A 27072-nucleotide genomic window follows, 5' to 3' on the forward strand; every position below is an offset into this window, starting at 1 on the left:
TCTTGTCATTTCAACCTAGGAATCTGTACAGGTTTTAACCTGACATTTTCTTGCTGCTAATGCTTGAGTTTGTCCTTGTACATTCTTGAACCTGCAAGTCATTTACTAGGACGCCAAGGGACTGTAACTGACTTACTAGCAACTTACAAATGCGTGTGCTCAGCAGATGGGCGATTTATTCCAGCACGTGCAAAACTGTTGATAGGAGTGCGAAGTGTTGCTCACCAATACCCCATGTGTCACTGAGCACGACTCGGCGCCGGCATGACCTTGATCGGGCATAAAAGAAACTGTGTCACCATGGCCCAGTATCACGGAACTTGACACCCTAAGTATTGTACATGTTTGGTTGTAAGTGTTTATAGTTACCACTGGAAAGCGTATGTCCTTTAGTTGTTAGTTTTCTAATCTCGTCCTTATTTTAGCCATCATAATATTGGTTAACCCTTTAGAACATTTACGGTCCCTGCGTGTCAGTATTTGCGTCGGGTGCATAAAAACCTTGATATATATTTTTTTCAATTCAAATTGGCGTCAGGCATTGATGGTCCTAGTCGTACGCTTAATGCCAGGTCGAAGTTTTGTAATAGACATTACAATGATGATTTTTATCTTGTTCAGACTACTCCCGGTGTTACTAAGCTAAAATATAGGGTCTAGGTTTTAGTGCAATCAGTTTCCTATACTAAGGTCAGGTAGGAGAGGCAAGTGTCCAGTTTCTTTAAATTAGTCTAAAACTTCTTTGTTCGGTCAAAAAAACGTTTGACGTTTGAGTCTGGGGGTAGGAGTAGGAGTGGGGTTGCTCACTCCCTCCTCGTTACAGTAGCGGAAGCAGAAATTACTTGCTCTAGAGAAGAAGAAGAAGAAGGCGAAGAAGAAGAAGAAGAAGAAGGCAAAGAAGAGATTGAGCAGGAGGAGAAGGAAGAGAAGAGGTGAAGTTTGCACTGATAACGTCGTGATCTACAAACTCGTTCTGATAAAATAGAAAGAGGCAGCTGTAGGGTAGTAAAACATTTAATCCCTTCAAAGTAGAAGACTGGGGGTATTGTTGAGTGGGTTCATCGTACCCGGTTCAAGACGATCCACATGGTATCGGTTCATCCGATTTAGACATTCCACCCATTCGAGTAATATTCGGCATACAGCATCGGGATATTCGACCAAACCATAGTGGGTCCATCCGCTTAAAAGCTCAATCCATCAACCTGATATTCGACTCATGCCTACATGACATTACTGTAAACTATGTTTATGAAAAAATGACACAAACAGTAAATCTTTGTAGGATTTGTTTTGACCAGGCTTGTGTGTAACTGTGCAAAAACAACTTGGTATGTTACAAACTAAAATTAGTGGTCCCTTTGAATTTGTTAAATTAATCGTTTCCTGTATGCAGATGTTCATACCTGATTGGCGTTTAACTTGCTCATACACCTGCAGTTAACAATATGATACCATGTACAAGACGAGTATCACTTTCCCTTAATGTTCCCCTGTTATAGCCAGTTACATGAGAACAAAAAATAAAACTTACGAAACGCTAAAACACATAAAATACGAAAACGTCCTGTGTGTTTCCACATTGAACACACACCTTATCACTATTTTTACACTGATGTACAAAAGAAACGACACGACAGAATTTCGAAAAGTGTTTTGATTGCAAATTCGTTCAGACGTCTTTGGCAACACGCTTTTAGAAAAATCGTTTTGTCGAAAATAACCCACCCCCTCCTCATCCCCATGGTGAAAACATTCGACTATGGTCGATATCATCCTGACTGTTCCTGTTGTCAGTCGGATTTCTCTTAGTAATTAAGTAATTGAGTCAAATTGATGAGGAAATCGAACATTTGCCACAAAATATATAGACTGAAGCATGGAGAAAAGTCGAAGCAAATGATCTTTAGGACAAATGATACTTGGCCGTAGATAGAGACTACTGTAGGGAAAACAGATGAAGTCCCAGTCAGTGTCTTCCATGTTATGACTGTACACACTGATTGTGATACTGCAAAAGTCTAAAGGTGTCATGCTGCCTGCCACACTTACAAAACCCTCTCTGTTTCAATAGTTATCTAATTGTTTCCGTTTGCTTTTGTGTGTTCCATTACATTTTCGCAGTTTCGACAAGTTTCTCCTTTTTCAAGTTTATTTATCTATAATTTCTCTTTATCTAAATTGCAAAGTAACAGATGCTGGCACATTATGGGCACAGTAGCGCATGTGTGAAAGAAAGCCCATTTCTTGCTTAAATTTAGTAAGCTAGATCATCGTTCAGCAAGATACCTGAAGAAGCGCCCTAAAAAGATTCACATATTACCTGTTGCCCGCGATTGAGTCGATACAATAGCCAGCAGTTTGTATCTCAACTGAACTTTCCGGCTATAGAATTTCCGATTCCCGCAGATTTCTGCATAATGCTGCCAAGAGCAAAGCGTTCGTAGCACAACGACACTGGTAAGCCCATGAAAGTGAAGAGCTGATGGCTCGTAAGCGTACGTTTAGTATGAGGATCAGGGCCTTGGAGTATGTACCCATCGCCATGTTTATTTTAGCGTTTGTTTTAACCACCTTGCAACGGTCAGGGTGTCAGTAGAGACAAAGCTGTCCTATGGGAATCGGGTGGTAAAAAATGAGCAACGTGTCAATAAGTAAATACAAAAACATATCTGTAAAACAGGAAACAGGTGTTTAATTGTAAAACATGCATAAAAACAAATCTCACAAAATATCGAAAATACAAAAATTTGTACATACTTATAATGCATGAGGATTTCCTTCACAAGTAAACTGTCAGAGGCCATGCCAGTAATATCTCGCTCTGCTTCAGTCGAGGCGTCTTTTGAGAACAACATTATGTTAATCTCCGTAATTTTCAATTCGTTAAATTACGAATATCCAGGCGGATTATTTGAGTATATGGAAACATCATCACAGCTTGTCTGAGGACCACATCTACGACTACTGCGACGTGTATTACCTAAATTGTTCCAAAAGGTCATACTGGTATGTACAATACTGATATATAATACAGCCTTGGCATCTGTTTGACAAAAGCGACAGCTGAGATCGTATAGGAAAAAAACCTTGTTTTAAACAAAGCGCGCCATGGACATTTCATTGCAGTTGTCATGGTCACAGAAACACCACATTTCGTCACGGATCATTTGACATCCAGAACGAGGCAGGGGACGGGCTTCCGGCATCCAGAATCCTGCTGAGCAACCGCGGAAAATCACTGCAACGAAAACAGAGTATGGATATTAATTTCATTTAGGTGAAAAATTGAAATCAGTTGCGTCGCAGCATGTTTTGTTAATATGGTGGTATATGTAGCATAACCCCGCATGGGCTCAGCAATATTTCAGCTGAAAATCAGGTGACTGACACAATGAACATCGATCTGTTCGGTTGGGATACGATGACATTTATCGTCTCCACATCGGACTGGATTACAACAAACAGGGGCCGTTGAAGGCCATTCCTAACAGCGATCGTTACGGGGCTGTGAGAGGAATCCAGACTATATATCGAACAACACAGAACCATCTCGCAAATCTCTGATTCGATCGCTGAGCGGATCTTTGCACGTGGAAAGGACATAACTCTCCAAAGTGAATTGATGCACCCCTGTTTCAAAGTATTCTTTTTGTTGGCTGGAATGTTTCAACTAACCGATAGTTTACTACTCAAGAGATCGATATCATGAGCGCTGAGTAAGGACTTCTTGCAATAGTCATAATTAATGACTGTGTGAATACATTCACCAGTAGTGAAAGATGCGGTTTTGTACATATTTTGCATAGTGGTTGCAGCTGATGTAAAATTGATGGAAATAGAGTGACAATGTGACCTTGAACTTGACATTCGATGCTTACCTCCCTTATTCCATTTGTTGGTTTTAGCAAAACACCGGTCCATGCAGGTGGTCTTGCCGACAAGGTCTTCTTCGATGTGGCCGTCGATGGTGCATTGCGTGTTGGGCCATTTCTTGGGACCACTGTTGCAGTCGAAGCAGGTAATAGAACGCTTGGGACTGATCACTGCAAGAAAATATACACATACATTATCAGACATAGTGCCTTCAACGCATCAGTGCATCCGCCGATTCTATGTTCATATCGCTCCCGGATGGGTAGCCGAGTGGATGATATTCTGGTCTCCACGAGGGTACACCGTGCCATTATAGGTATCCGTCTACTTTCTAGTTGACTGGCGACAGTAACTTACAATCTTGAACCTTACTCATGTTTCCTTTGAAAGAGAACCACCAACACTGAAAGGACGTATTGCGGGGTCTTCGTTTACGAAGGATAAGCATGCCGTTACATGGTCACAGACATCTAAACCCGTGCGCGATGGTATGAACATGTATCTCTGCTGTGTAGTTGCTATGAGATTAAGACTTAGTCACAGTTATTTGAAGTTAAGCAACGTTGGGTGCCTTGGAGGCCTTGGGTGGGTGACCGAGTTCGGCAGCTTGACTCCTGAGAATTTCAAGGACTTCAGCCCTGCCCCACAACGAAGCATATGTGGTCCCACCTTAGGCCAGTGAGTTCATTTAAAACTGCCTCTGCTCACCCAGCAGTTAAAGTGGTACATGGTGGGTTGCGACGGTAGTCTGACTTTGAACGTTGAGCGCCTGACAGGCGACAGATTGAATACTCAACATGGAGTGTTCTGTTGCTAAATGGCCAGGGGTAATATGTCAGCGCTTTGATCATGCAAAACGCATGGATAAATGCGCACGTTTATTGGGAAAGGGTCTTTCAGGATTGAGAAGGTTCTTCAAATTACACCTGAACATATCTCTGTATCAACAAATCTATCATTACTCAATCTAGAGCTCCAACTAAATTTATATTTGCTACGATAGGCACCGTTCCCTTCAGGTTTGAAGCATTCCGACTCACCTGTCTGATTTTGCTGTGAAGATGTGGTGGACGTCGGGGCGAATGAGGTAGTCGTGGAGGCCGATGTTGTTGTTGCAGCAGGGGTGGAGGTGGTGGAGTTGGAGTGTGAGCTTGGGACAGCGGTGGTAGCTGAGGTTTGTCCAGTGGCCGACTGTCCCTGAGTACAGTTGGAGAGAGTCCTTATACCATACGTTGAGGCGTTTAGGTAATCCGTAACTATAGCCAATGGAACCTGTCCACATGTTGCAACCTTCTCCTTTATGCAGACGGAAAAGGCGTCAAGATGTCTGAAGAAAAGAATATGTATGCATCATGGTCTCAAATCTTATACTGTTAACACATTTAAATAGGAAACTACACCCAAAGGAAGAATCAATGAATAAACAAGTGTTTTGTCATTTGTCATTAAATCATGTACAAGAATTTGATCTTATAAGCAACATTTCGTCTGAACATCCGCGTTTCAAGAGTTCGATTTACAGACCTTTCTTAATTGATTATCCTTGTCTCAAATGAAAGTGATCAATTCGGCTGTTTGGTCAATTTACAAAGTCCATTCCTTTCATACATCCAATGCAACAATAAACATGTTTAACTTGAAGATATGAAATATGTGTCGACATGTCAGCAGACAACTGACTCATCCAGGTCCATCGTACATCGTACATCTATTTAACTAAATTCGAGTTATTCAGGTTTATATCGTTAAAAAAAACTTTTCATGTTTGAAAAGAAATATGCCATTTTGGACATTTTATAACCACCTGCGTCTCACAGTGCCAGAGATTCCTGATTCGGTTGAGTTTCCATGGAAACCAAACCATTCCGACATTTGAAGGTGTGCTTACCTGCATATGCCATTCTGCGTCCTGTTGGAAATTCTTGCGGTGAACTCGGTAATACATGAATTCCATGAAGCTTGGATGTCGTCCCTCTCCCAGCAATCCTCGTATTCTATAATGGCTGAAAACACCAATCACAATTTTAGACCCAATACATCAACAAAAGTATCAATGACCCTGTTAGAATAGAATCCAGTTTCATGCTATAAACCTGGGGAGTCTAAAAGACACCCTAGCGGTAAGAAAATGGGTTAACTTGCTAATTTAACCTGCATAATGATTTGCTCATTGAGTTCACCCAGTTGGAAGGTGGATGAAAGGTATCCTTGTCCTTTGCACATTTAGAAATATTTTGAAATTGATGAAAGTCCATGTAAAAAGATTCATTTTAATATTTTATTCATTATGTATAATAATGAAAAAAAAATAAACTAAACCAGATGTCGAGGGCAATACATCACCAACGGGCTGAAAGCGACTGACATTACAGTGAGTGAGTGATTTTAGTTTTACGTCGCTTTTTGCAATGTCCCATCAATATCACGGCGGTGGACACCCAACGGGCTTCAAACATTGTACCCATGTTTGGATTAAACCCCGGGTCTACGTGCGTGACGAGTCAGTGCTTTAACTAATTTACCAGTAGTTAACATTGCCAGTCCAAAACAAGGATATACCTACCACTGTAAGCTTTCCCACAGGCGTACTCAAACTGAGAGACAATACCATATTGTAGAGCAGGAATTTCACATGGCTCAGAAAGGGAGGCCATGCACTCGCGGAAACTTTCAAAAATACTGAAAACAGAATGGAAATATTCCGATGAACAAATTTCCTTAAAGTGTAACTGGTTATGTAAAACATTTGTTAGTATATGCGCGTTTGTTAAATATCGCTTCCTGCAATGGTCCAGGATACAATAGAGTCTGGACCAGGAAATCCAGTGATTGATGTTATGAGTAACTGATCACCGCGTCAGGGTAGGACGACAGGCTCTAGAACGAACCTCAGTGAATGAAGATGATGGTTGATAAATCTCACACCAACAGAAACGGCAAGAGAATTAGCCGAAATACAGTAAAATCACACCGACCCTGCCTTCGAAGAGACTAATGTTCGTTAATCCGGATATTTATTCATCTGGACGATGATAAGCCTCAAAATGAAATTTATTTTTATACTTACGGGCATGCGTCTGTGTAGATAGTGAGAGTAAAATTGCCAGCCATTGATGCAGTGGCAACACGTGACATCGGCAAACTCAGCAGATCCAGGCACTTGCGTCCACACGTTCCTGGAAGTATCGATATAACTCCTAATGAGGCACGACTCTTTTAAAATAATTCTCATGACAAATCAGCATGTTTTAGGTTGTTTGAAGACACACTCAGCAGTATTTCACCGACATATCAGCGGTCTGTAAATAACCGACTAAGCCAGTGTTCAACACCACGAGAATCGATCTACGCATCTGGGATACGATGTATGTTAACGAAGTCAGGGAGCTTGACCACCCGATCCCGTCAGCCACCTCTTACGACAATGATTGGCTGCTGAAGACAGGTTCTTATCCGGATATTCGTGGGTCGAGAAACCATTGTTTAGCAGCTAATGACAGTAAATCATTGCTTAAAATTATATAACTGATAATTGCTCCCAGGCAGGAAAGATATCGACTCTAAGTCGGATACAATGATAACTGCGAAATGTTGCACGTTCAGTAAATCTATGGTTGCACAATAACACTTAGTAATTCACATTCCCATTCACATGAAGATATTGGGTAATTTGGTTTGGGAACAAGAGTCATGTGATCTTTGAGTCGCCACATTATTCCTGGTTGGTCATTACCATTGCTTCGTTGTTTCATGACAGAGTGGGTGAGTGGGTATAGTTTTACGCCGCTTTTAGCAATATTCCAGCAATATCAGGACAGGAGACACCAGAAATGGGCCTCACACATTGTACCCATGTGGGGAATCGAACCAGGGTCTTCAGGTCGATTTAACCATTTCGGTACCCCATCGTCCCGTTTCAGTGCCTTCACGACAGAGGTGGACGTGTAAACATTTCATCCTCCATCAAGCTTAGGCGAACAGATATAGGCTACTGTTCAAGGCGACGTTAAACCATATTCATCCATGCACTCATCCACCGGTCGTGAACGACACCAGATTTCTTGTATACCAAACATGAGCAAAGGTTCCTCACCTTCGCCAACGACAACGCCAGTGACTACTTCCGGTGTTGGAGTTGGAGTTGGAGTACTATACGTTGTTGTCTTCAAAGTTGACGTCACCGTCGTCTTCACTGTTGTTGAGGTGAAGAACGCCGGTAGGACGGTGGAGGTGTCGAGGTCACAGGGGGAGGTCTCTTCCACTGGTTGCAGTAGGCTGTCCACGAAGTCACTGATAAACTGCTGCGCAGGATCGGTGCACCCGGAAGTGAAGCTGGTGACACAGGTCTTGTAGTTCGTTGCAAAACTGAAAACGGACGGGAACAAAGTTTCTGTAAGTTTTCACGTTTTGAGTTTGTATCTTTTCCACATATGGATCGGTAGGATAGCCTCGTGGTTGAAGGGATCGTTCGTCACGTCGAAGATCCCGGTTCGAGCCCCAACATGCGAACAATATGTGTTTTTGGTTACTCGAGCCGTGATATTGCTGGAATGCTAAATATTGCTAAAATAAATGCTAATATTGCTAAATGCGACTTAAAACCACTGTTTTTATATTCACTATTTGACTAGAGGCCTGGTCACGGAATTGTGTATGACTTGTGATTATTTATTGAAGGGTTTGTGACGGCCTCGGAATTTTAACAGGAGTAACTGTCCTAGTGTCACTTACCTGCACATTCCTGAATTAGATGATGTCAGAGCACATGTCCGCAGCTGCTGTGCAAAGCCAGGTTGTGATATACAGGGAATTATCCTACTCAGATCTGCAACAAGAAGGATGAGTTTCCAAATAAAACCTCTATTTTTCCAAACATGGGATATGTTCTATTTGGGAATACTTGCACAGTGCAAACTACCTCAAACAAGTTTATGCAAAAAACAATAGACCATCTAGTTTCACCATCTCAAATCATAATCACATTACGCAGCATGTTCTAGTAGCAGTAGGTTTCCTAAATTGATTTTTGTTTGATAACACATAAAATCCATGCAGAGTAGATAAGATTATACCACGACACGATTTTGTGAACGAATACTATGACACACAGTCTGACGTCACACGGATAAGAATGATATCATCTTAACACCTCCATTCGTAACTACTCGTCCCTTTCCGTACCCTGAAGGGACGAGTAACCTCTGTTGACATACGCAGCCACTCGTGCCATTCCGGCCAGCCAGGTTTCGTTGTTGGTTACGGAAAGGGACGAATAGTTACGAATGCTCCATTGAGTGTTGGAATACGCCGGACAGTACCTTCTACGTCGGCGGAGCAGATGAAGTCGAAAGCAGCAATCATTATATCACGAGCAAGTACCACGTCCGTGCGACACCCCAAGGTCGACGACAAAACACATTGTTGGTATTTTCTGTAATGAACTCTGAAACATAGAAAAAGTTAGAAAATTACAAAATAGTGAGGTGGCGTTTAACGGCGGTTTGCACACTTTTGTTTAATTCCAGATGAAGCACAAAATAATGCCTTTGTATTTTTAAGAAATACCGTGAAAGGCTGAAATACACCGTCCTGGGCCTAGTTTCACAAACCTTCGTAGCGATATGACTGTGGTAAATCTAGTGCCATACATTAAGATTAACTTACGACTATCTTAGTGCTATGAGAGCTTCGAAAATCTAGGCCCAGCATAGGACGTACGATTGTCGTAGACCTATTATGACTTTGTGAAGCGGGACTCTGGTTTTAAGTAAATGATTCACAGACGAGAATCAATAAAAGGATTATATAGAATATATGTACCTGCAAAGTGTATCGAGGTCTGAGCCGTTGAAGCGTCCACTGACGATAAGTTTCGTCGCCCACAACTGAAGGTCCTGGTTCAGCTCTGTGCTGCATGTGTTGAAGAACATCAGGTCACACCCAGCACTTGGAGCTGAAAAAGGGAGCTTCCAATATGTTTAGCTTGAAAAAACAAATGATTGGACACATTCCTTCATACCAATTTTTCATACCCATGCGCTTCACTGCAAGCTCAGAGGTTCTTATATACAGTTCTCATATATTAGTTGTCTTGCACAGCACTCTTGCGTAATTATGATTACGGGTTGTAAACCATCGAGTCTGGATCAAGCAATCCAGTGACTGATGTCTACGCCGTCATGGGTTCAAGGGTACTGAGCTGACGTCGTGATTATTTTAGATTTTTCCCTAAACACCAGCGTCTGTTGATGGGGACGTATTCTAAACAGAATGGTAGGTGGGTGGTAGGTCGAAGACCCAGGTTCGATTCCCCTATCTGATGCGCATTTCTGATCTGTGATGCCGTGAAATAGCTGGAACATTGCTAACAAAAACCCATACTCACATATCTGTTCCACGCCGGTCAGTGGCATGGCTGTGGGTGAACGTCATTTCATAATGTAAGTACAAATAATTAACTATAAGTCAGCTTACCGCTTGTCACTTCCGGTTCCTGTCCAGAGGTATCTGTATCACTCGTGATCTCAGGTCCAGGTTCAGGGGTACCTGTTACTCTCGTGATCTCAGGTTCAGGTTCAGAGGTGCCTGTTTCGCTCGTGATCTCAGGTTCAGGTTCAGGGGTACCTGTTTCGCTCGTGATCTCAGGTCCAGGTTCAGGGGTACCTGTTTCGCTCGTGATCTCAGGTTCAGGTTCTGACGTTGCAGTGGTATTGTCGTCATCGTTACAAGGAAACAAGTCAAACATGGGCTGCAGACCGTGAGCAATGACGTCATTTAAAGCTGCATTAGAAGATACGGAACAAACGTTGGATGTGATGTTAGCTACGCATCTCTGCCAAGTATAAGCAGGGCTGAAAGGAAAGAGGAAAGGTGAGCGAGAGAGTGACTGAGTTTAGTTTTACGCCGCACTCAGCAATGTTGTAAATATCGTGTCTAAATAATCGAGATCTACGCAGTTGGGGAGAGACTAAAGGGAAATAGACGATTGTTTACATTTTAAGTAAATGTGAAGTACACTTCATCACCAGCACATTTTCCGATCAACTAAGTATTCTGTAACACTAAATCAATAAATGACCAAAACTGGTAATGTTAAAAAGACATTTCCGTTGTTTTCGAGTATATAACGAGAGTATAATCACCAAGGGGAACGGTTCAGGGCCCACTTGCACAAAGCGAGCTTAGTACTGCGCTCATCTTAAGTCAGTGTTAGAGTATGTGAGTTAGGAACATCCTAATGCTGAGATCGCTTTGTGCATGCGGACCCATCAATGATTTTGAGTCGTTATCCCAAATATCACATGAGCATGATCAAATATATCATTATACTTGAGACTTGAAGTAATAATACACAACAACAAGAAACTTCGACTTATTGAATGATATCATTTGGGAGCGTGTGACCTTCTCAAGCTGATTGACTGGGTTGAATAGGTGTACTTACTGGCACGGTTTGGTTGCCGCTAGGGCTGCCTCGTTGCAGGCCATGATTGCGGGAGCGATTGACGGCACTGACAGACATGCTAGCACATCCCGTACCACTGAAAACAATAACAAACACTTCTTGGAACTCATATATAGATTCTGAAGAGTGACTGTTGTGAATATTGGGTGGCCAATATGTCCGATCAGTTGCACTCCTACTGTAGTGTTTACGTAACCTTAAAACAGGTTCGAATCTAATTTCGAACATGATATACAGATGGTGGATATTAATACCAATGATTGCAATGAGTGACGTATTTTAAAAGTTTGTATATACTTGTGTGCTGCTTACTCGTTTCACTGATTCGACAGATGTACTCCACGGCAGCACTGGTCATCTCGTAGGTAATATAGCTCCATGCAGGGCAGCCGACGAGGGTTGGGCCAATGCAGGGCAAGTAGGTGCGGTTGTACTCGCTGAATGATAGAAATATTCGCTGCTATGTCTAACAGTAATTTTTAAACTTTGTGTTTTGCAAGTTACTTGCGATCCGAGAAACATATATCAGTAATACCATCTCACTGTTCCGAACACATCTGTTTCATATTTTCCTGGAAACTATCACTTCAGTTCAAAAAAAGAAGAAAATTTGGATTTAATAACTCGAAATTAGATATTTCACACGATTAAATGTTACAGTTTCACAGAAATTATTGTAATACTGTCTGAATGGCATCGGTAATATTACTGTTTGTTTCTATCAAAACAATAATTATATGCCATTAAAAAGGTGGAGAGTGGATGTACGATACTAATAACATGCAAATGATGAAGCCAAGGAGGAAACAGATGACGAAGGGAAAATAAGGGAAAATGTGACAATTCATTTTTTTCCCATACGCATTGACATTGGCTACTGACTAATGGTATGCTCGCAAAATGGAACATCATCAACGTTTTGGAATGGTATATTTAGGGACAAGACGTTAGTCTACGTTTTGTTGTGTTTATTTACCTGCATATCTGGCTGACGAAGGACACGTTTGCGTTTTGGACGCTGATATTCTGTGTCAGATGGGGCAAAGCCATCCTAAATATCTCTTGACTAAAGCTGGAGAAACATGCTGCGCTTCCTTCGGGGTCGCACGACAATGGCGCACCTGGAAATTACAAACATTAGTAATTACAGACACATATGGGAAGAGAAAGTGAGTATGGTTTTATGGCATTTGTGGCAATATTTTAGTATCGGAACACCAGTAGGGCTTCAAACACGTGGGGAATCGAACCCGTGTCTTCAGCGAGACGAGCGAACGCTTTAACCACTGGGCTACTCAGTCGCTCCTAATAGCCATATTGAGTATTGAGTGAGTGAGTGAGTGAGTTTAGTTTTACGCCTCACTCAGCAATATCCCAGCTACAAGGAGGCGGTCTGTAAATAATCGAGTCTGGACCAGACAATCCATTGATCAACAACATGCGCATCGATCTGCGCAATTTGGAACCGTTGACATGTGTCAACTAAATCAGCGAGGCTGACCACCCGATCCCGTTAGTCGCCTCTTACGACAAGCATAGTCGCCTTTTTGGGCAAGCATAAGTTGCTGAAGGCATATTCTTCACGGGAACTGAGTATTGATGCTTCGGATACCGATTATAATGACTATCTCATCTGTTTGGTCGCTCCTATCAACAAGGAAGAGCACACCCAACATCCCCTGTTTACAAATATTTAATATCATGCCATTAGAGCATTGTAATATTACGGCATCAAAAATACATTACAGTTGTATCAAAATATGTATTGTTTGATATTTTACCTTTGATTGTGTAGTCCTTACTTCTCTTCTAACATAAAAATATATTTTATCAATCATTTCTAATTTTCATTACTTTATGTCGACATTGGATTTTTCGGTGGCAGTGCATATTATTTGGGTATAACAAAGAAGCGATGAATAGGGCAGTAAAGGGTAAACATGATAGAAAACATCACAATGAAGGGATTGTTCGTGACAATGAGTTTAGGAATGTTGTTGCATTTATCACAGTGAGCATCATAAACCGCACAAACACCGTACAAAGAGCTATTGTCAGAATTATATAGCACACTGAATACGCACTCTTGGTTGATAGATCAGCACTTAAAGCTGCACATACATGCATTAATCTTAGCAATTTACGTTTGAAACTGAAACAGATGAAATTTGTCGACTGATTATTTTGCATTGTTTCATTTCCTATATGATTATGTCTTTAAAATTAGGACTAGAGCTAATTATTATTAAAGTTGATTATTAATGTTGACAGTAAATAGTGATATAATTTTTAAGTTACATGCCAATATTTAATCTCTGAGATATTCTGGTTTCTTTAACAGATGTTATTATATAACTGTATATGTTACCAGTGTATTATTTGCTTATTCAGGATAGTGACTAAACATCTAAACTCACTCACTCACTTTTCATCCTTCAAAGGTAGAGAATTAAACGAAATCATATCACAATAAATGATTTACTAAAATAATAAAAAATAATAATAATAGTAAAAAAGAAAAAAAAAACAATGGCCACTTCTACTTATCTGTAAGTTACCAAACTTACCTGAGCATGTATACAAACTGGCTAACAAAAGAAAGCCTTTCCAGGAGTGTTGAAAAACAAGCATCTTTGAGTGATAGCGTTTTATGAATAAATGCAGATTGAACAGACAGCTTTGTATATATAGACCAATACATCCTGGTGTCCATCCGGGTCTCTGTGACGTCATTATTTCAATTATTGTCAACATCATGCAGCCAGATACTAATATATCCTGAATTTCAACATAGCCTTTCCTTTGACAACACAAACTATGAGTGTCTGATGGACAAGTAATCAGTGAGGCCCGTTTTGGGTTGTGTAACGTAATCACCCGCAGCACTCCACAGTGTTACCACATTGACATTTAGGTCTGTAAATGTTCTAGTTTAGACCCGCTGAACCAATGGTTGATATGATGAGCAATGATAAACACGTTCGTGTATTTCGTGCTCTTAGACGCTCAGTGTTTGCGTTTTACCGAACAGGAAAACCGGCACTAAACTGAATACTTTTAATGGCTTGTCATTCTTGAATGCTGTTTTTCCCCGCGTCATCATATGGTTATGAGTTGAATGAGTGAGTGAATGAAAAAACGTCCCAGTCAACAAACATTCCAGCTGTACCACTAAACTAGTGAAAGAGAGCATGAGCATCGATCCGTGTCTATGACAACCAATCCATTTAAGTCAACTTTCGAGGAAATTTGGCTTGAGATGAACATCATCCTTTTTATTTTTTGGGATACTCGTCGATAGAACGTCTGTTAATGATACAGAAGTTGTAAGTCTGTTAAAGTATAGGGGATACGATCGTTGAAGCACAGTTATTATATTCGAAAACAGGGCCGGGGAAAACTGATATTTCAGCTGTGTTAAAAAAAAACCCAAAAGAACTCACACATCCGACAACACTATAAAACCCAAACAGGGCCTCTTCTTCAGATTACTTGACGCTGTTCCGGTGCGCACTTACCTGAATGGGTTTCCGAGAAGCCCTCTTAGACACTTATTACCTAGACTGTGCGTGATAACGCATGCCTTTGTTGACACTGGGGTGTGGCAGCCATGTGAGACAATGACAGTAACAGTACTGCACCTCTCAATTTCACTTGGCCGATCTCATCGCTCGTGGCATAGATATACGGAAGTGAAATATACACCTGACTGTACCAGAACGGAAAAACACTGTCGGGATGGTAGCTGCCTTATCCTGCCTTGATATTCACTTAGGCTTTGCATTACTGTTGTCACATTTATTGTATTGTTGAATCGGTTTATACTTATTTAACGTGCACACTCGGTTATTCAGTGTCTGATTTCTCGGGTTGTAAATTACAGTGTGTTTCTTAGCTACATTCCAGCCATATGATAGTGACACAAGATATGGGCTTTCCACATTCTACCCATGTGGGGAATCGAACTCGGGTATTCGGCCTGACAAGCGAACACTTTAATCACCAGACTACCCCACTGTCCTGCAGTGAATAATGGAAAGGAAGTATAAATAGATTGGATAATTGTGGGCTATTTATTTTGTTCATGATTTTAAATAAATTCTTCAACTTTCTTGAAAATTCAGTGTTCTTTTCCGCTGTAACAATATTAAAAAATATATATTTGAAATATGAATAGGAAGGTTTTTTTTCTATATTTGGGCACGGGTAAGGCATACAATTTTGTAATATTTCACCGTGCACTTTTTAAGATTATATAAAGTTTGTCATTTTTTTCGGATTTTAAAAATTTCATTTGCTTCTCAGGTTTTGTTCGCATTTTTTTTAGTTTCATAAAAGTTGCATCGGCATCGCAAGGGTGTCTCTATTGCTTAGTAATTGTATCATTCTTTCGTTAGACACATTTGCACATTAAGGTACTGACCTTATGGTAAAATAAATTTAAAATCTCCACGCCTAACCACATAGTGATAAAAAATCAGAAGAGAAAAATAACTGGCATTTTCTTATGACTGCATGCGACGCTGTTCTTATTTGAAAGAGGCGAGAAATTTCGTAAGTGAAGTTATCAGGATAAAATATATATTTTTGTTTAAACAACACTACACAAAGTAACATAGTTTTATCCTCCAACACACCCACTGCAAAATAAGATTCTCTTCTGTGATAAAAACGAGAGCATTTTTTGAGTTCCCGCTGGTAGCCTAATGATTACACTGAAGGACCTGGGTTCCATTCCCAACCTGGTACAGTGTGTGAAGCCCACTTCTGATGTCCCATATAGCTGGAATATTGCTGAGTGCGGCGTAAAACTGAACTCACTCACTCAAAATATATACTGAACCGGTCTTCATCATGAACACAACTAATTAGTCGTACAATAATATCATCGCCATGTTTATTACTACTCTATGATATGTATATTCATCCTTGTCCGATAACAAACACGCATGTCATTGATTAAAATTGTTTGAATCCTAAACTTGTTGGAAATTGTATGACAAAGAAAACATTTAAGAGTAAGCATATCAAAAGGTATGTAATATTCAGAAAAATATGGACATTTTAGGTTGGACAGCTTTGAAGTTTATTTATTATATAGAAACATGTGATTCAATGGTTAAAGACTAGCATTTCATGACTTATTGACTCTGGTATACAGGACGGATAAACTAAGAAATGACTCACATATCCCACAATTGTTAAAATCTTAACATGCTTTAAACATAAACTTTTGTTTGGGAAGTTAAGGACTCTGTATGTATTATAAATCTTAACCAAACTAAGCAACCGTGTCAAGTACCTATTCACACTTTATCACATTTTTACTGAGTATAAAATTCGTTTTCTTAAAAAAACCCGACAATTAGCAATTGAGTATGACAGGAAATATTAGTGCAATTTAAATGTGCTCTATGTATAATGAGCATGTAATAGATTTCCAGTGATTTCCAATTAAATAAAAATCTGATCATTGTTTGACCCGTGACGGTCCGGAGTAGAATAGGCCTTCAGCAATCAATGCTTGTCGTAAGAGGCGACGAACGGGATCGGGTGGTCAGGCTCGGTTGACACATATCATCGGTTCCCAATTTCGCAGATCGATGCTCATGCCGTTGATCACTGGATTGTTTGGTCGAAACGCAATTATTTATAGATCGCCGCCATGTAGCTGGATTATCGCTGAGTGCGGCGTAAAATTAAACTAACCCATTGTCGCCTTTGTTGCTAGCACGGGTTGCTGAAGGCCAACTCTACTCCCGATCTTCACGGGTCATCATCCAAGTACACCCAAAGCATGGCATTTAGTCATGGTTATATACGCGGATTCATACAGTTTGCACATTGGTTTTTAGTTTCATACTTCAGTGCAACGAAAGAAATACACAGTCAATCCTTAAATAATGTTTGTACTGTGTACTGATAAACATGTTCATGTGACATTGAATAACTCTGCTACATTTTAAGGAATAGGTGAAAAGGGGGTTAAAACTCGCACTTAAGTGTGTTTACTGTATATGATGACTTGCATGCGCGCAAATCTGAGGCGTTCCGGGACATGTAGAAAGACTACCACCATGCTTCACTATAACGCGTTTGTGACACATTGTCCAAAGAGATAGTTTACGTTCAAACAACCCCAAAAACTGAATCATATTTTAAAAGATATGATGCTTACATGTGACTTATCTCCTCCTTATTTGGAATCAACCCTGTAAATGTGACTGATATTTTTACGAGATAATACAATAATATTCTTGACAAAAATCTGATTTATTCTACATGAAAATAATGCTACGGATTTATTCCACTGATTTACGTACGCACGAGTGCACATATTCGGGTAAATTTCCACATCCGTGTTAAGATCAGCAAGAGGTGACCAAGTCTTATGATACCAAAAGGAAAAGTGAGTCATGAGTTGGTTGGCTGTTAAACGCCGCACTATTCCAGTCATATGGCGGCGGTCGGTAAATAATCGAGTCTGGACCAAACAATCCAGTGATCAACAACATGGGCGTCGATGTACGCAACTGAGGTTCAAGCAAACGTCAAATTCAACGAGACTGACCCACCCGATCACCTCTTCTTTTACGACAAGCATAGGTTGCTGAAACCCAGTTCTAACCCTGATGAGTCATGACTAGCTATGACTCATATGATGCAAATAATTATTTTCTATTGGATTTGGTAATGCATGGTATGAATGGCATATAAAATCTCACTCGTTATTCCTGCTATCTCGTAAACAACGACTTAAAGATATGTGTATACTAAACTGGAATGAAAACTTTTCTGTATGTAGCAAAAGTTTTTACTATATGATTAAATAATCTGTAACCAAAGAACAGTACCTGTTTGTGCTAAACGTTAAAAAAATCAGAATAAGCCATGCTCAATTCCGCCGTTCATCATGATTTGCTAATAGAATCTGGCAGGCATTTAGGATCAATTAAAGAACAGAGGATATGAAATATGTGTAATCTGAATGTAATTGAAGACGTGTATATCCAACCTATTGTATGTTGGGAAATAGGTATTTTATGAGCTATTACTACGTGCTTCCTGACATCTACAAATTCATATCCTGTTTAACCAATCCTAGTAAAGTACATTTAGAAAATGTATCTATGCATATCTATTACGCTACTAAATAGAGAAAAATATACATTCTCATAAATTAAGTGATCATTTGTCCACTGTATTGGCAGTACAGGCCTGAGGCCTCTTAAGTACGAAATAAATATATTGTATATTGATACTGATCAAGTACCGCTGTTCCTATGTAGACACGTTGTGTTGTATATATACATTACGAAATATGCCTTACACTGTAACTGTAAGTGACGTAAAACGGGACAGAATATTACAGGTCAAACAGAGAGATTACTCTCGACTACATCTTCTTTTTTATTCTGTAACCCAGAAAAATCTCCCCTGTTAATCAAATAACATCTTCTAAAATGTCAGTCAGACATATTACAGGTCGCTCTGTGTCTTTGCATGAAATAGGACATTTCCATGTATTCAAATATTTAGAAAAAGTGGTCATAACATGAATTCCATGTATGTCCTTAAAGGAATTGGGGCGGTGGGGTAGCCTAGTGGTTAAAGCGTTCGCTCGTCGCGCCGAAGACCCGGGTTCGATTCCATTGCTGTGATATTGCTGGAATTTTGCTAAAAGCGATGTGAGACTATGGGACTAATTCACGCACTCATACAGATCTGAAACCAGAAATATAAACGATCCTGCCTCAATTTTTTCAATTGGTTTTGAAGATGATGCTAATGACAGGATTAATAATTACATATTCCATACAAATGGCGCTGGGGTTGTTTGTCTGTCATACAACATAACTCATGAGTTCAAGACGTTTGAAATATGTGTGACATACTGAATATTATGCCTGTGTGTACAGTGTTAGCTGATATATAACCCCAGTGTTTTGTTTATCTCGCATTGATTGGTCCGACGGGATGTGGAGTGGGTTACTGGTGCTGATTTTAGAATACTAAAAAAATTAGCTAAAAGCTGCTTTGTTCTGAATCTGATGTACATACCTATCAAATATTCTTGGGCATTCAACAAGGAACCCATACAAGACGCATTTTCTGGTGTCCCCCGCTGTGATATTGCTGGAATATTGCTAAAAGCTGCGTAAAACAAAACTCTCTCACTCACTGACATACAAGACGAGCATTTGTGCTTGTCTTGTCACATATTACTTTAAAAGGGTATGTTTGTTGGGTTTATCTGGACCACTTTCAGTTTTTAATATCTTTAGACGATTCAGATTGCGCGAGTGCATTAAATGCCCCGCAGGTATGCATTGCATCCTCCCAAAAGGTTTGACAGGGGTAACATGTCTGTAATTATCTTGTATATGTTTGGGTTGTGAGCATTCTGAACCTGGATGATGATTCAGAAGGCTTTGTTTAGGACGTGATGACCGCATGTCCTGATTTGACGTACAAAGTACGACTGTGATCCCAAATTTAGTTCCCCCTTGTGAGCTGAACCAAGTGTCCTAGGGGGAATGTTTTCGTGTACACAATTAGCTTGTCACTGAATGAGATTGTTGTGTGTCACACCGACGGGACCGGTTTCCTCGTAGGATATTTATGTAGCGCACATATCCATGCAACTATTGCTTGCTCAAGGCGCTGGTGTTTGTTTTCCCTCGATCATTGGATGTCCGTCTCAGCGTCACATCGTATTATCAGTCTCAACTCCCCGGAGAGTATGCAACTCTTGCTGCCACTTGGCGCACCTAGGTTATTGTGGCGCTCTCATCCTTACGAGGTACCCATGTGGACTGGGACACATAGTCACAGTGCTTTGTCCAAGTGCACTGCACGTTGCTGTACGCACAACTAGGTGTACGTGGCCACCATCTGGTCATATACCAACGGATTCGAGGGTTCTTTTAAGTGCACAGGGTTGTGTACTGCACACGAGTGGTTATGACAAAGAATCTGCACACAAAGTTGACTCCAAGGTTTTTACATCCGGTCACAGGCGGGCTGGATCCCGACACTTCATCCTCGCTGGATCACTAGCGCCAAGGCGCTTTAACCATCTCGCCCACCGTGCCAGTCGAGCATCTGTCTGTGTGATTCAGTCCTGTTATTGAATCATCGTTATTGCAACACTGCATCTAATGGAGGATATGAAAAATAATTTTTTCCGACTAGATAAGCAAGAATACATCAGAATACCATCAGAATTCATGTGAGCGTCATGAACTTGAAAAAAAAAGAAAAAGAAAGAAAGAAAGAAAACGAAAAAAATCGTATGACTGAATTCTCTGTATAGATGTCACTACTGCGTGAAAAAATTCCCCTAGTTATTCCACCCCGGAGACACTAAGAGAAGGACCAAGCCCCTCATTGCTTTTCCCAACAGGCAGCCCATAGCAACGAGTTCACCATCCATGAAGCATGCGGATGTGTTTGTTTCTGAAAATACTGACAACATCCATGGAAAGTTTTATGGTGAGACATTAAGGCAATACGTAGTCATGACCTTGGGCACAAACTGTGCTGTCCTTATAGGTGTGCTTCAAGTCGAATGCCAAATTCCAAATACGGGAATTTCCAAGACACATTCATATCGATACATATTTTTATCAGTATATCTGTGATCTTGTGCAGAAGCCACTTACTTCTTTGCCACTTTACCCACGTAAACTGTGAAAACGAAAACAGAGTAACAGCCTAAAAAGAGTTCGCTGTTTTCTATATACTCAGTCCATATGAAAACGCACCACTCACGAAATCTGGAATAACTCCACGGATTGATATGTGAAGTATATACTTATGATGCATTTGAGATAATGAATGATTTAAGAAGACATGTAAACATAATTAAACTTCATTCACGACAATGTTAATGCGCGAGAGAGGCTTAACTGCTGTAGTGTCAAACAGGAAAGTCAATAACGGATGTGACCGCCATTTGCATTCAATTTGACACATCGTCGTTGCATGGAGTTAATCAGTCTCTGGCTTGTGTTCTGGGGGATAACATTCCACTCCTGAATAAGGGCAACCTCCAGTTCTCGGATGTTGTCCATCTGGCGTCGACGTGAAAGACGTCGTCCAATTTCATCCTCGATGGGGGAGAGGTCGGGTGACAGAGCTGGCCACTGAAGCACGGAGATGTTCTGCTGTGCAAGGTACTGCATGGACACCCTTGCAGTGTGTGCCCTAGCGTTGTCCTGTTGAAACGTGTGGACATCGTGGTCTTTGTTGTAGAACGGCATGGTTCTGCAGCACCTGGTCCCGGTAGTAGACGCCATTCACCCTTCCTCTGCAGATATGGAGAGGGGTTCTGTGACGGTAGCTTATTGCACCCCACACCATAACACTACCATCACCCCAACGGTCCGTCTGAACGACACAATCGGCGTTATAACGTTCACCACGTCTCCACGTCTGCGTTCCTTAAGTGAAATCGTGACTCCTCAGAAAAGATGACACCGTGCCATTGTCGTAGTCGCCAATTCTGGTGCCTGTTTGCCCACTGTAGACGCTGGTTTCGGTGACGATCCGTCAATATGGGGCCGAAATAAGGACGTCGTGCACGCAGGCCTGCAGCTCGCAGACGGTTCCGTTCGGTGTTGGGGTGAATGAATCCACGTCGTCCTTGGACTTGAGCAGCCGTTCTTGTCGCTGATAATGTTCGGTCTCGGACATGATCCCGTACGATCTGACGGTCATGACGTGCAGTTGTCACACGTTGTTGACCCGGTCGAGGACGGTCTCGAGTGCTCCCCTTTTGCAGAAACCTTTGATGGAGTCTTGCGATCGTTGTGTGTGCGCCTTGTAGTCGTCTGGCAATTTCCCTGGTGCTGGCGCCATTTTGAAGCATGCCTATGGCACGTTCCCGTTCAGGGGCTGTAAGTCACGGCATCGGGTCGGCGTTTCACAAGTGTCAGTAAAGAAGTGAAATTTTATTCGGATTCACATGCTTTTAAAGGCAATGTGTGCACAAATTCAGAGTGAAAATATTTTTTCCCGTGGTGTACGTGCAAAATGTTGCGTTTTTACGAAAGATTGCCCAGCGTTACAGTTAACATGAAATTCTCGCATTACTTGCACCAGGCATGTCGGGTGACGTCACTGTAGTGTTGTTGTTGTATAAAAATTATATTGAAGTTTATTGAAACTTAAATATTGACTTTTTTCAAGTGGTGCGTTTTCATGTGTACTCAGTATATTTTCCATAGCTGTATTCCAGTGTAAGGGGTTTCGACAATGCAAGGCAAAAACGTAATTTGTGTATCTGATGTCATTCAAAGTTTGTATTTTACTAACCTTGAGTGATAAATGGTGTATTCGTTTATTCAATAAAGAAATATTCAGTGTTTCCTCCCAAAACAGCGTAGATGACATCGGTTCTGCGAAAAGACTGCCGCTCTCAACATCCGGGGATTTTGTATAGGTTTTCGAAGATGGTGTCCAGAGCTTATAACCATTTGGATGCCGCACAGTTTAAAACTACATTCAATACAACGATACTTAGCATCAGCTTCTCATAGAAATAATTCAATACGGATGATAGAATGCGTTAATACAATGTTTGACTACAATTTCCAACAATAACACGTAACACGTTGGGAAAGTTTATGGCATTCTCAGATCACATTTTCCGCTCATTCACTCACTCACGAACTTATTCTTCAGTATGAGTGCAGTGCGGGCAATAAAAGGATGCATGGCTCCCGACTATACGGACTTCAGAACAGATCTGTAAATGTACCCAATGACCACAGGATGAACACTCTTCCAATTAAATAAACATTAATCCGCGATAGTCTTTCGGTCCACAGACGTAGCACTTTTCATCATCATTTTCATCACTTAGGTCCGTGGCACTGCCAGTGATATCTGCAGCAGCAGAAGCAGCAACAACAACGACATCTTTCTATGCACGTTGCCTTTTCCGCTTCCCCTTAGCCATGTAAACGCTGCTCCTCCTTTGACAAGGATTACTCTCAGCTGACTTCTTTTTTCCAATTTGCTTTTCCTGGTGCTCGCATATACGCGATATGACATCGTCATCGGTGATCGCCTTGCATCCTTCAACTTTGCTCAAAGTGTCTCTTGCTTTTTCTAGATGCACGTTTTTCAGCAGCTCGCCTCCACGAATCCCTAGAAAAGTAACAGCTGCTGACATATCATCTGTCATATGTTGAGGCTTTGGAAAAGACAATGCTGGATACCCGTGAAGGTCCCGGGGTAGAATAGTCCTTCAGCAACCCATACTTGCCATAAAAGGCGATTATGCTTGTCGTAAGAGGCGACTAACGAATGAATGAATGAATGAATGAATGGATCGGGTGGCTTGGTTGGCACATGTCATCGGTTCCCAATTGCGCAGATCGATGCTCCTGTCGTTGATCACTGGATTGTCTGGTCCAGACTCGATTATTTACAGACCGCCGCCATATAACTGAAATACTGCTGAGTGCAGCGTAAAACTAAACTCACGCACTCACTCACTCAATGCTGGAGCGATGGACGTGTCGGGAACAATCTCACTGTCTGTGGAATATATCTCTGACTTCCTGAATGAGGATGTGGTGTTTGAGATAGTCATAGTGGAAGTGTGAACTTTGAACAAATTTGAACGAAATCGGTGAAGAAATGGATTTTTTAGGAAATTCAACACACATTACAGTAAATACAGTGTATTTCGTCATCGATCTTGTTCAAGTTTGAAATAAATGTAAATTATAGCATCTAAAAACATAATACGATTGCAATGTCTAGATTTATATTTTTGAAATTATTGTCCAAACAGAGATTCGAACCCCTGTGTCCGTAACACTCAACATTTAAAGGCTGTAGAAGATGACTGGTATGTGGGGAAAGTACAAACAGGATAATGTGGTTTTCTCTAGCCCATTCAATAAGACTCAAGGAGACCTGCCTTTTGTGTCCATCATACAACACGAGTACAGGGTTGTCAGTTAACAGAGTAGTTCTTCATATAGTTAGAGAAAATGTTTGTATTTGACCATCCACTTTCTGAGACAGCACCTCGAACTCCAGGTTATGCATTATATGATCCATCCAACCATTCATCCCAACATGCACTTTCCTGGGAATACGAAGAACGGCGGGATATATATATATATATATATATATAGTGCGCTCATAGCTCAAAGCATAGTTACAGTCTGAGATTTTCCAGTTGTTATTGCTTGTGACTTGCAGTGTTTTCCAGCAACTGCTCTGGGCGGCACGACATCTCTAGACAGACCTTTCTCATCAATGTTCCACAGTGACTGTGGCTTATCCCTATGATTGTGTTTCTCGAATATCTTAGTCTGCTCTCTGAAATGGTTGTTAATGGCTTCTCTTGCAGCACATCGTGCTCGAACTGACTCCAGATTACGTTTTTTGTAACTTTAGGTCAGGATTTCTGTCGATAACGTTGTATAGCCAAAACAAACTTGAAGGGTGTCCCTTTTCTTTTAGTCCCAGATTGACGACGTTATCAGAAGCAAGGTTTATAGTCTCAATTCTCGTGTACCTGTAACCAATTTCACCCATAGTAATAATGTGCCTAGCTTAGAGCGCCCCTTGTTCTTGAGAAAACATTGGTGGGGGTTCAGATTTGAAAGTGTCAACGCGTTTTCGCCCACATGGACTTGTGTCACTTACAAATGTCTTTCGAAAGGCATATAGGTGTATAGACCCTACCCTAGTACTATATAAAAGGAAGTTCTTTTATAATAAGCATAGTAATAAAATATCATCGCACACTAATAATGATTTGCATTAAGTAAAATAAGTCGCTTTAGACGCATTGCTCATTTCTGCACTCACTTCTCCTCAGCAAAAACCTTTGTTAACATTTCCTATTTCCCTACCACTGAGATCGTAGTTAGACCGAAGTTAGTATAACAGACATTTCACACATCAACTCCATAAAATGAAGGGATAAATGTGAAAAAAGTTTTTTTAATTTTATTTCCGACATCACTTTTTCCCATTCAACCTACTGAGGTCCTCACAAACACTAGAACCCCAACCCTTGAGATATGATATGTCTTTGTGAAGTGTCTTTTTCAAATATTAACAATTCTCTTCATATCTGGTAACAATAATGTAATTTACTCCGCTTGATATAAATTCCTATAATAATATTGCGAAAATCAATTGCGTCTGGGCCTTTTCACTACATCTTGACAGCAAGACAGCCAAACCTTCCCGATGCAACATGTACGCTCGCAAACATTCTGGGTTATAATCAATTAAAAATATACTTGACACACGGGCGAGGCCTGAAGTCAACAACGTGTTTACCACAGACACAACCAGGCTTGACTATGATATTTAGTGCACTTTTAACTGTCAACACTCAGCGTCTGCGTGAGCGGTATTGATTTTACTTCATACCCCTTGTGTATCTACCAACCGCTCTCGCTGAAACTATCAACATAGGTATCCACTTACGGTTTCATAATAACGTTGGGATTCGGTTCAACAAACGTATTTTCATACCCTGTGTTTTCCTACTTTCCAACGGTCGACTGGTGCAAGATATGCTGCGCCTTATCGCGAACGCCATTCGGGTGACCTTGACCTAACAGGTCACGTTATCGTTATCGTGACAGTGAATTTGGCTTTCAAACGCAGTGACGAATAATTCAAAGCTTCAGAACAGCTGTAAACATCTGTTCGTATTTTGTTGTGTTTACACAGACTCACTCAATATATTGTCACTAGTTAATACATGTGTGTTTCTTTATGCTATTTTTCACTCTAGTATACTTCAGTGCTAACAACTATGGGAACATACTTGGAGATATGTGTTCATGGATTCTTTAACTAATTACAGTCTTACTGACTGTAACCAATTTCCAGATGTTACCACAGACATGACTAAATTGATTTGTTGGAAAACGGTATAAGAACCTGTACCGAAATGTCATTGTTAAAATAAGGATGATCATCTATAAAGTTGTGTCATCACTATGACAAAATTGGTTCTTTGAAAGAAAGTTATGATTTTTTCTAATATCACCACTGCCTGACAAATTGCTCTGTAACTTCTGAAATTCAACATACAGACAGAATGGATTAAGAGATTCCAAATTCAGTGTGAGAATTATATGGTATTATCTAAGCTTTCAAAAGCGATGACCAAATGGTTGGGGTGCTCAGATTTGGTGACCTGCCTGATGGTAAAAATATCAATCACTTCATTGTTTGGTTTAAATGTTCACAGACCACCATGACAAAGAAGAATGGCTAATAATCAGTTTGGTGTTATCAAAAAGGCTTCTTGGGATTCAGGCCACTAAGAAACAAGCCAATGAGCCAGTGACAATTGAGGGCTGGAACTGGCCTTCTGCGACTCAACTCAGATTTGGTTGTCAGACTGTCTGACCTATTTCATGAATGCTGTCATGTCATTGTGTCATGATCAATGCTCATGATGTCAATCACCGGATTGTGTGGTCCAACCTTTATCTACAGACAGCCATCATATATAGCTGGAATATTGCCAACTGGAGCGATAAACAACAAAACACAAACAAACAGATGATGTCAAAGAATAGAGACTGAAACAGCATATGGTTCATGAATGAAGAAAGACTTTATTCCCCTAATACAATTAGATATGTGCTGACAAGCATATTTATCATTGCACTGCTCCAGACATTCATACCAACAGCTCAACACTTTCAAAATGGTATTACACACTAACCGTT

At 40.7% G+C, this 27072-nt stretch overlaps 1 protein-coding gene and 1 pseudogene across 1 annotated transcript; both read right to left on the reverse strand.

The window, feature by feature from the left end:
- Positions 1-2669: 2669 nt before the first annotated feature.
- On the reverse strand, positions 2670-14022 carry LOC137273413 (uncharacterized). The gene is made up of 15 exons (XM_067806092.1): positions 13909-14022; positions 12318-12462; positions 11654-11778; positions 11321-11417; positions 10351-10727; positions 9697-9829; positions 9195-9319; positions 8608-8701; positions 7970-8241; positions 6944-7052; positions 6440-6555; positions 5765-5879; positions 4917-5203; positions 3882-4046; positions 2670-3241 (listed from the first exon to the last, which is right to left on the reverse strand). The coding sequence occupies exons 1-15, from the start codon at positions 13970-13972 to the stop codon at positions 3096-3098; spliced, it is 2370 nt and encodes a 789-aa protein (XP_067662193.1). The 5' UTR covers positions 13973-14022; the 3' UTR covers positions 2670-3095.
- Positions 14023-21761: 7739 nt separating this feature from the next.
- On the reverse strand, positions 21762-24904 carry LOC137271653 (uncharacterized; annotated as a pseudogene).
- Positions 24905-27072: the final 2168 nt, after the last annotated feature.

This window comes from Haliotis asinina, chromosome 2, assembly GCF_037392515.1.
Source record: "Haliotis asinina isolate JCU_RB_2024 chromosome 2, JCU_Hal_asi_v2, whole genome shotgun sequence".
NCBI classification, from domain to species: Eukaryota; Metazoa; Mollusca; class Gastropoda; order Lepetellida; family Haliotidae; genus Haliotis; species Haliotis asinina.

What these genes read in the sequence shown, in the direction of transcription:
- LOC137273413 (XM_067806092.1), bottom strand. Translation starts at nt 13,972, where the DNA reads ATGCTTGTTTTTCAACACTCCTGGAAAGGCTTTCTTTTGTTAGCCAGT. An exon ending in GGAACCGGAAGTGACAAGCG is followed by an intron (nt 9,830 to 10,350) that starts GTAAGCTGACTT and finishes TCCCTTTTTCAG; the next exon opens with CTCCAAGTGCTGGGTGTGAC. An exon ending in ACGCAGAATGGCATATGCAG is followed by an intron (nt 5,204 to 5,764) that starts GTAAGCACACCT and finishes TCTTTTCTTCAG; the next exon opens with ACATCTTGACGCCTTTTCCG.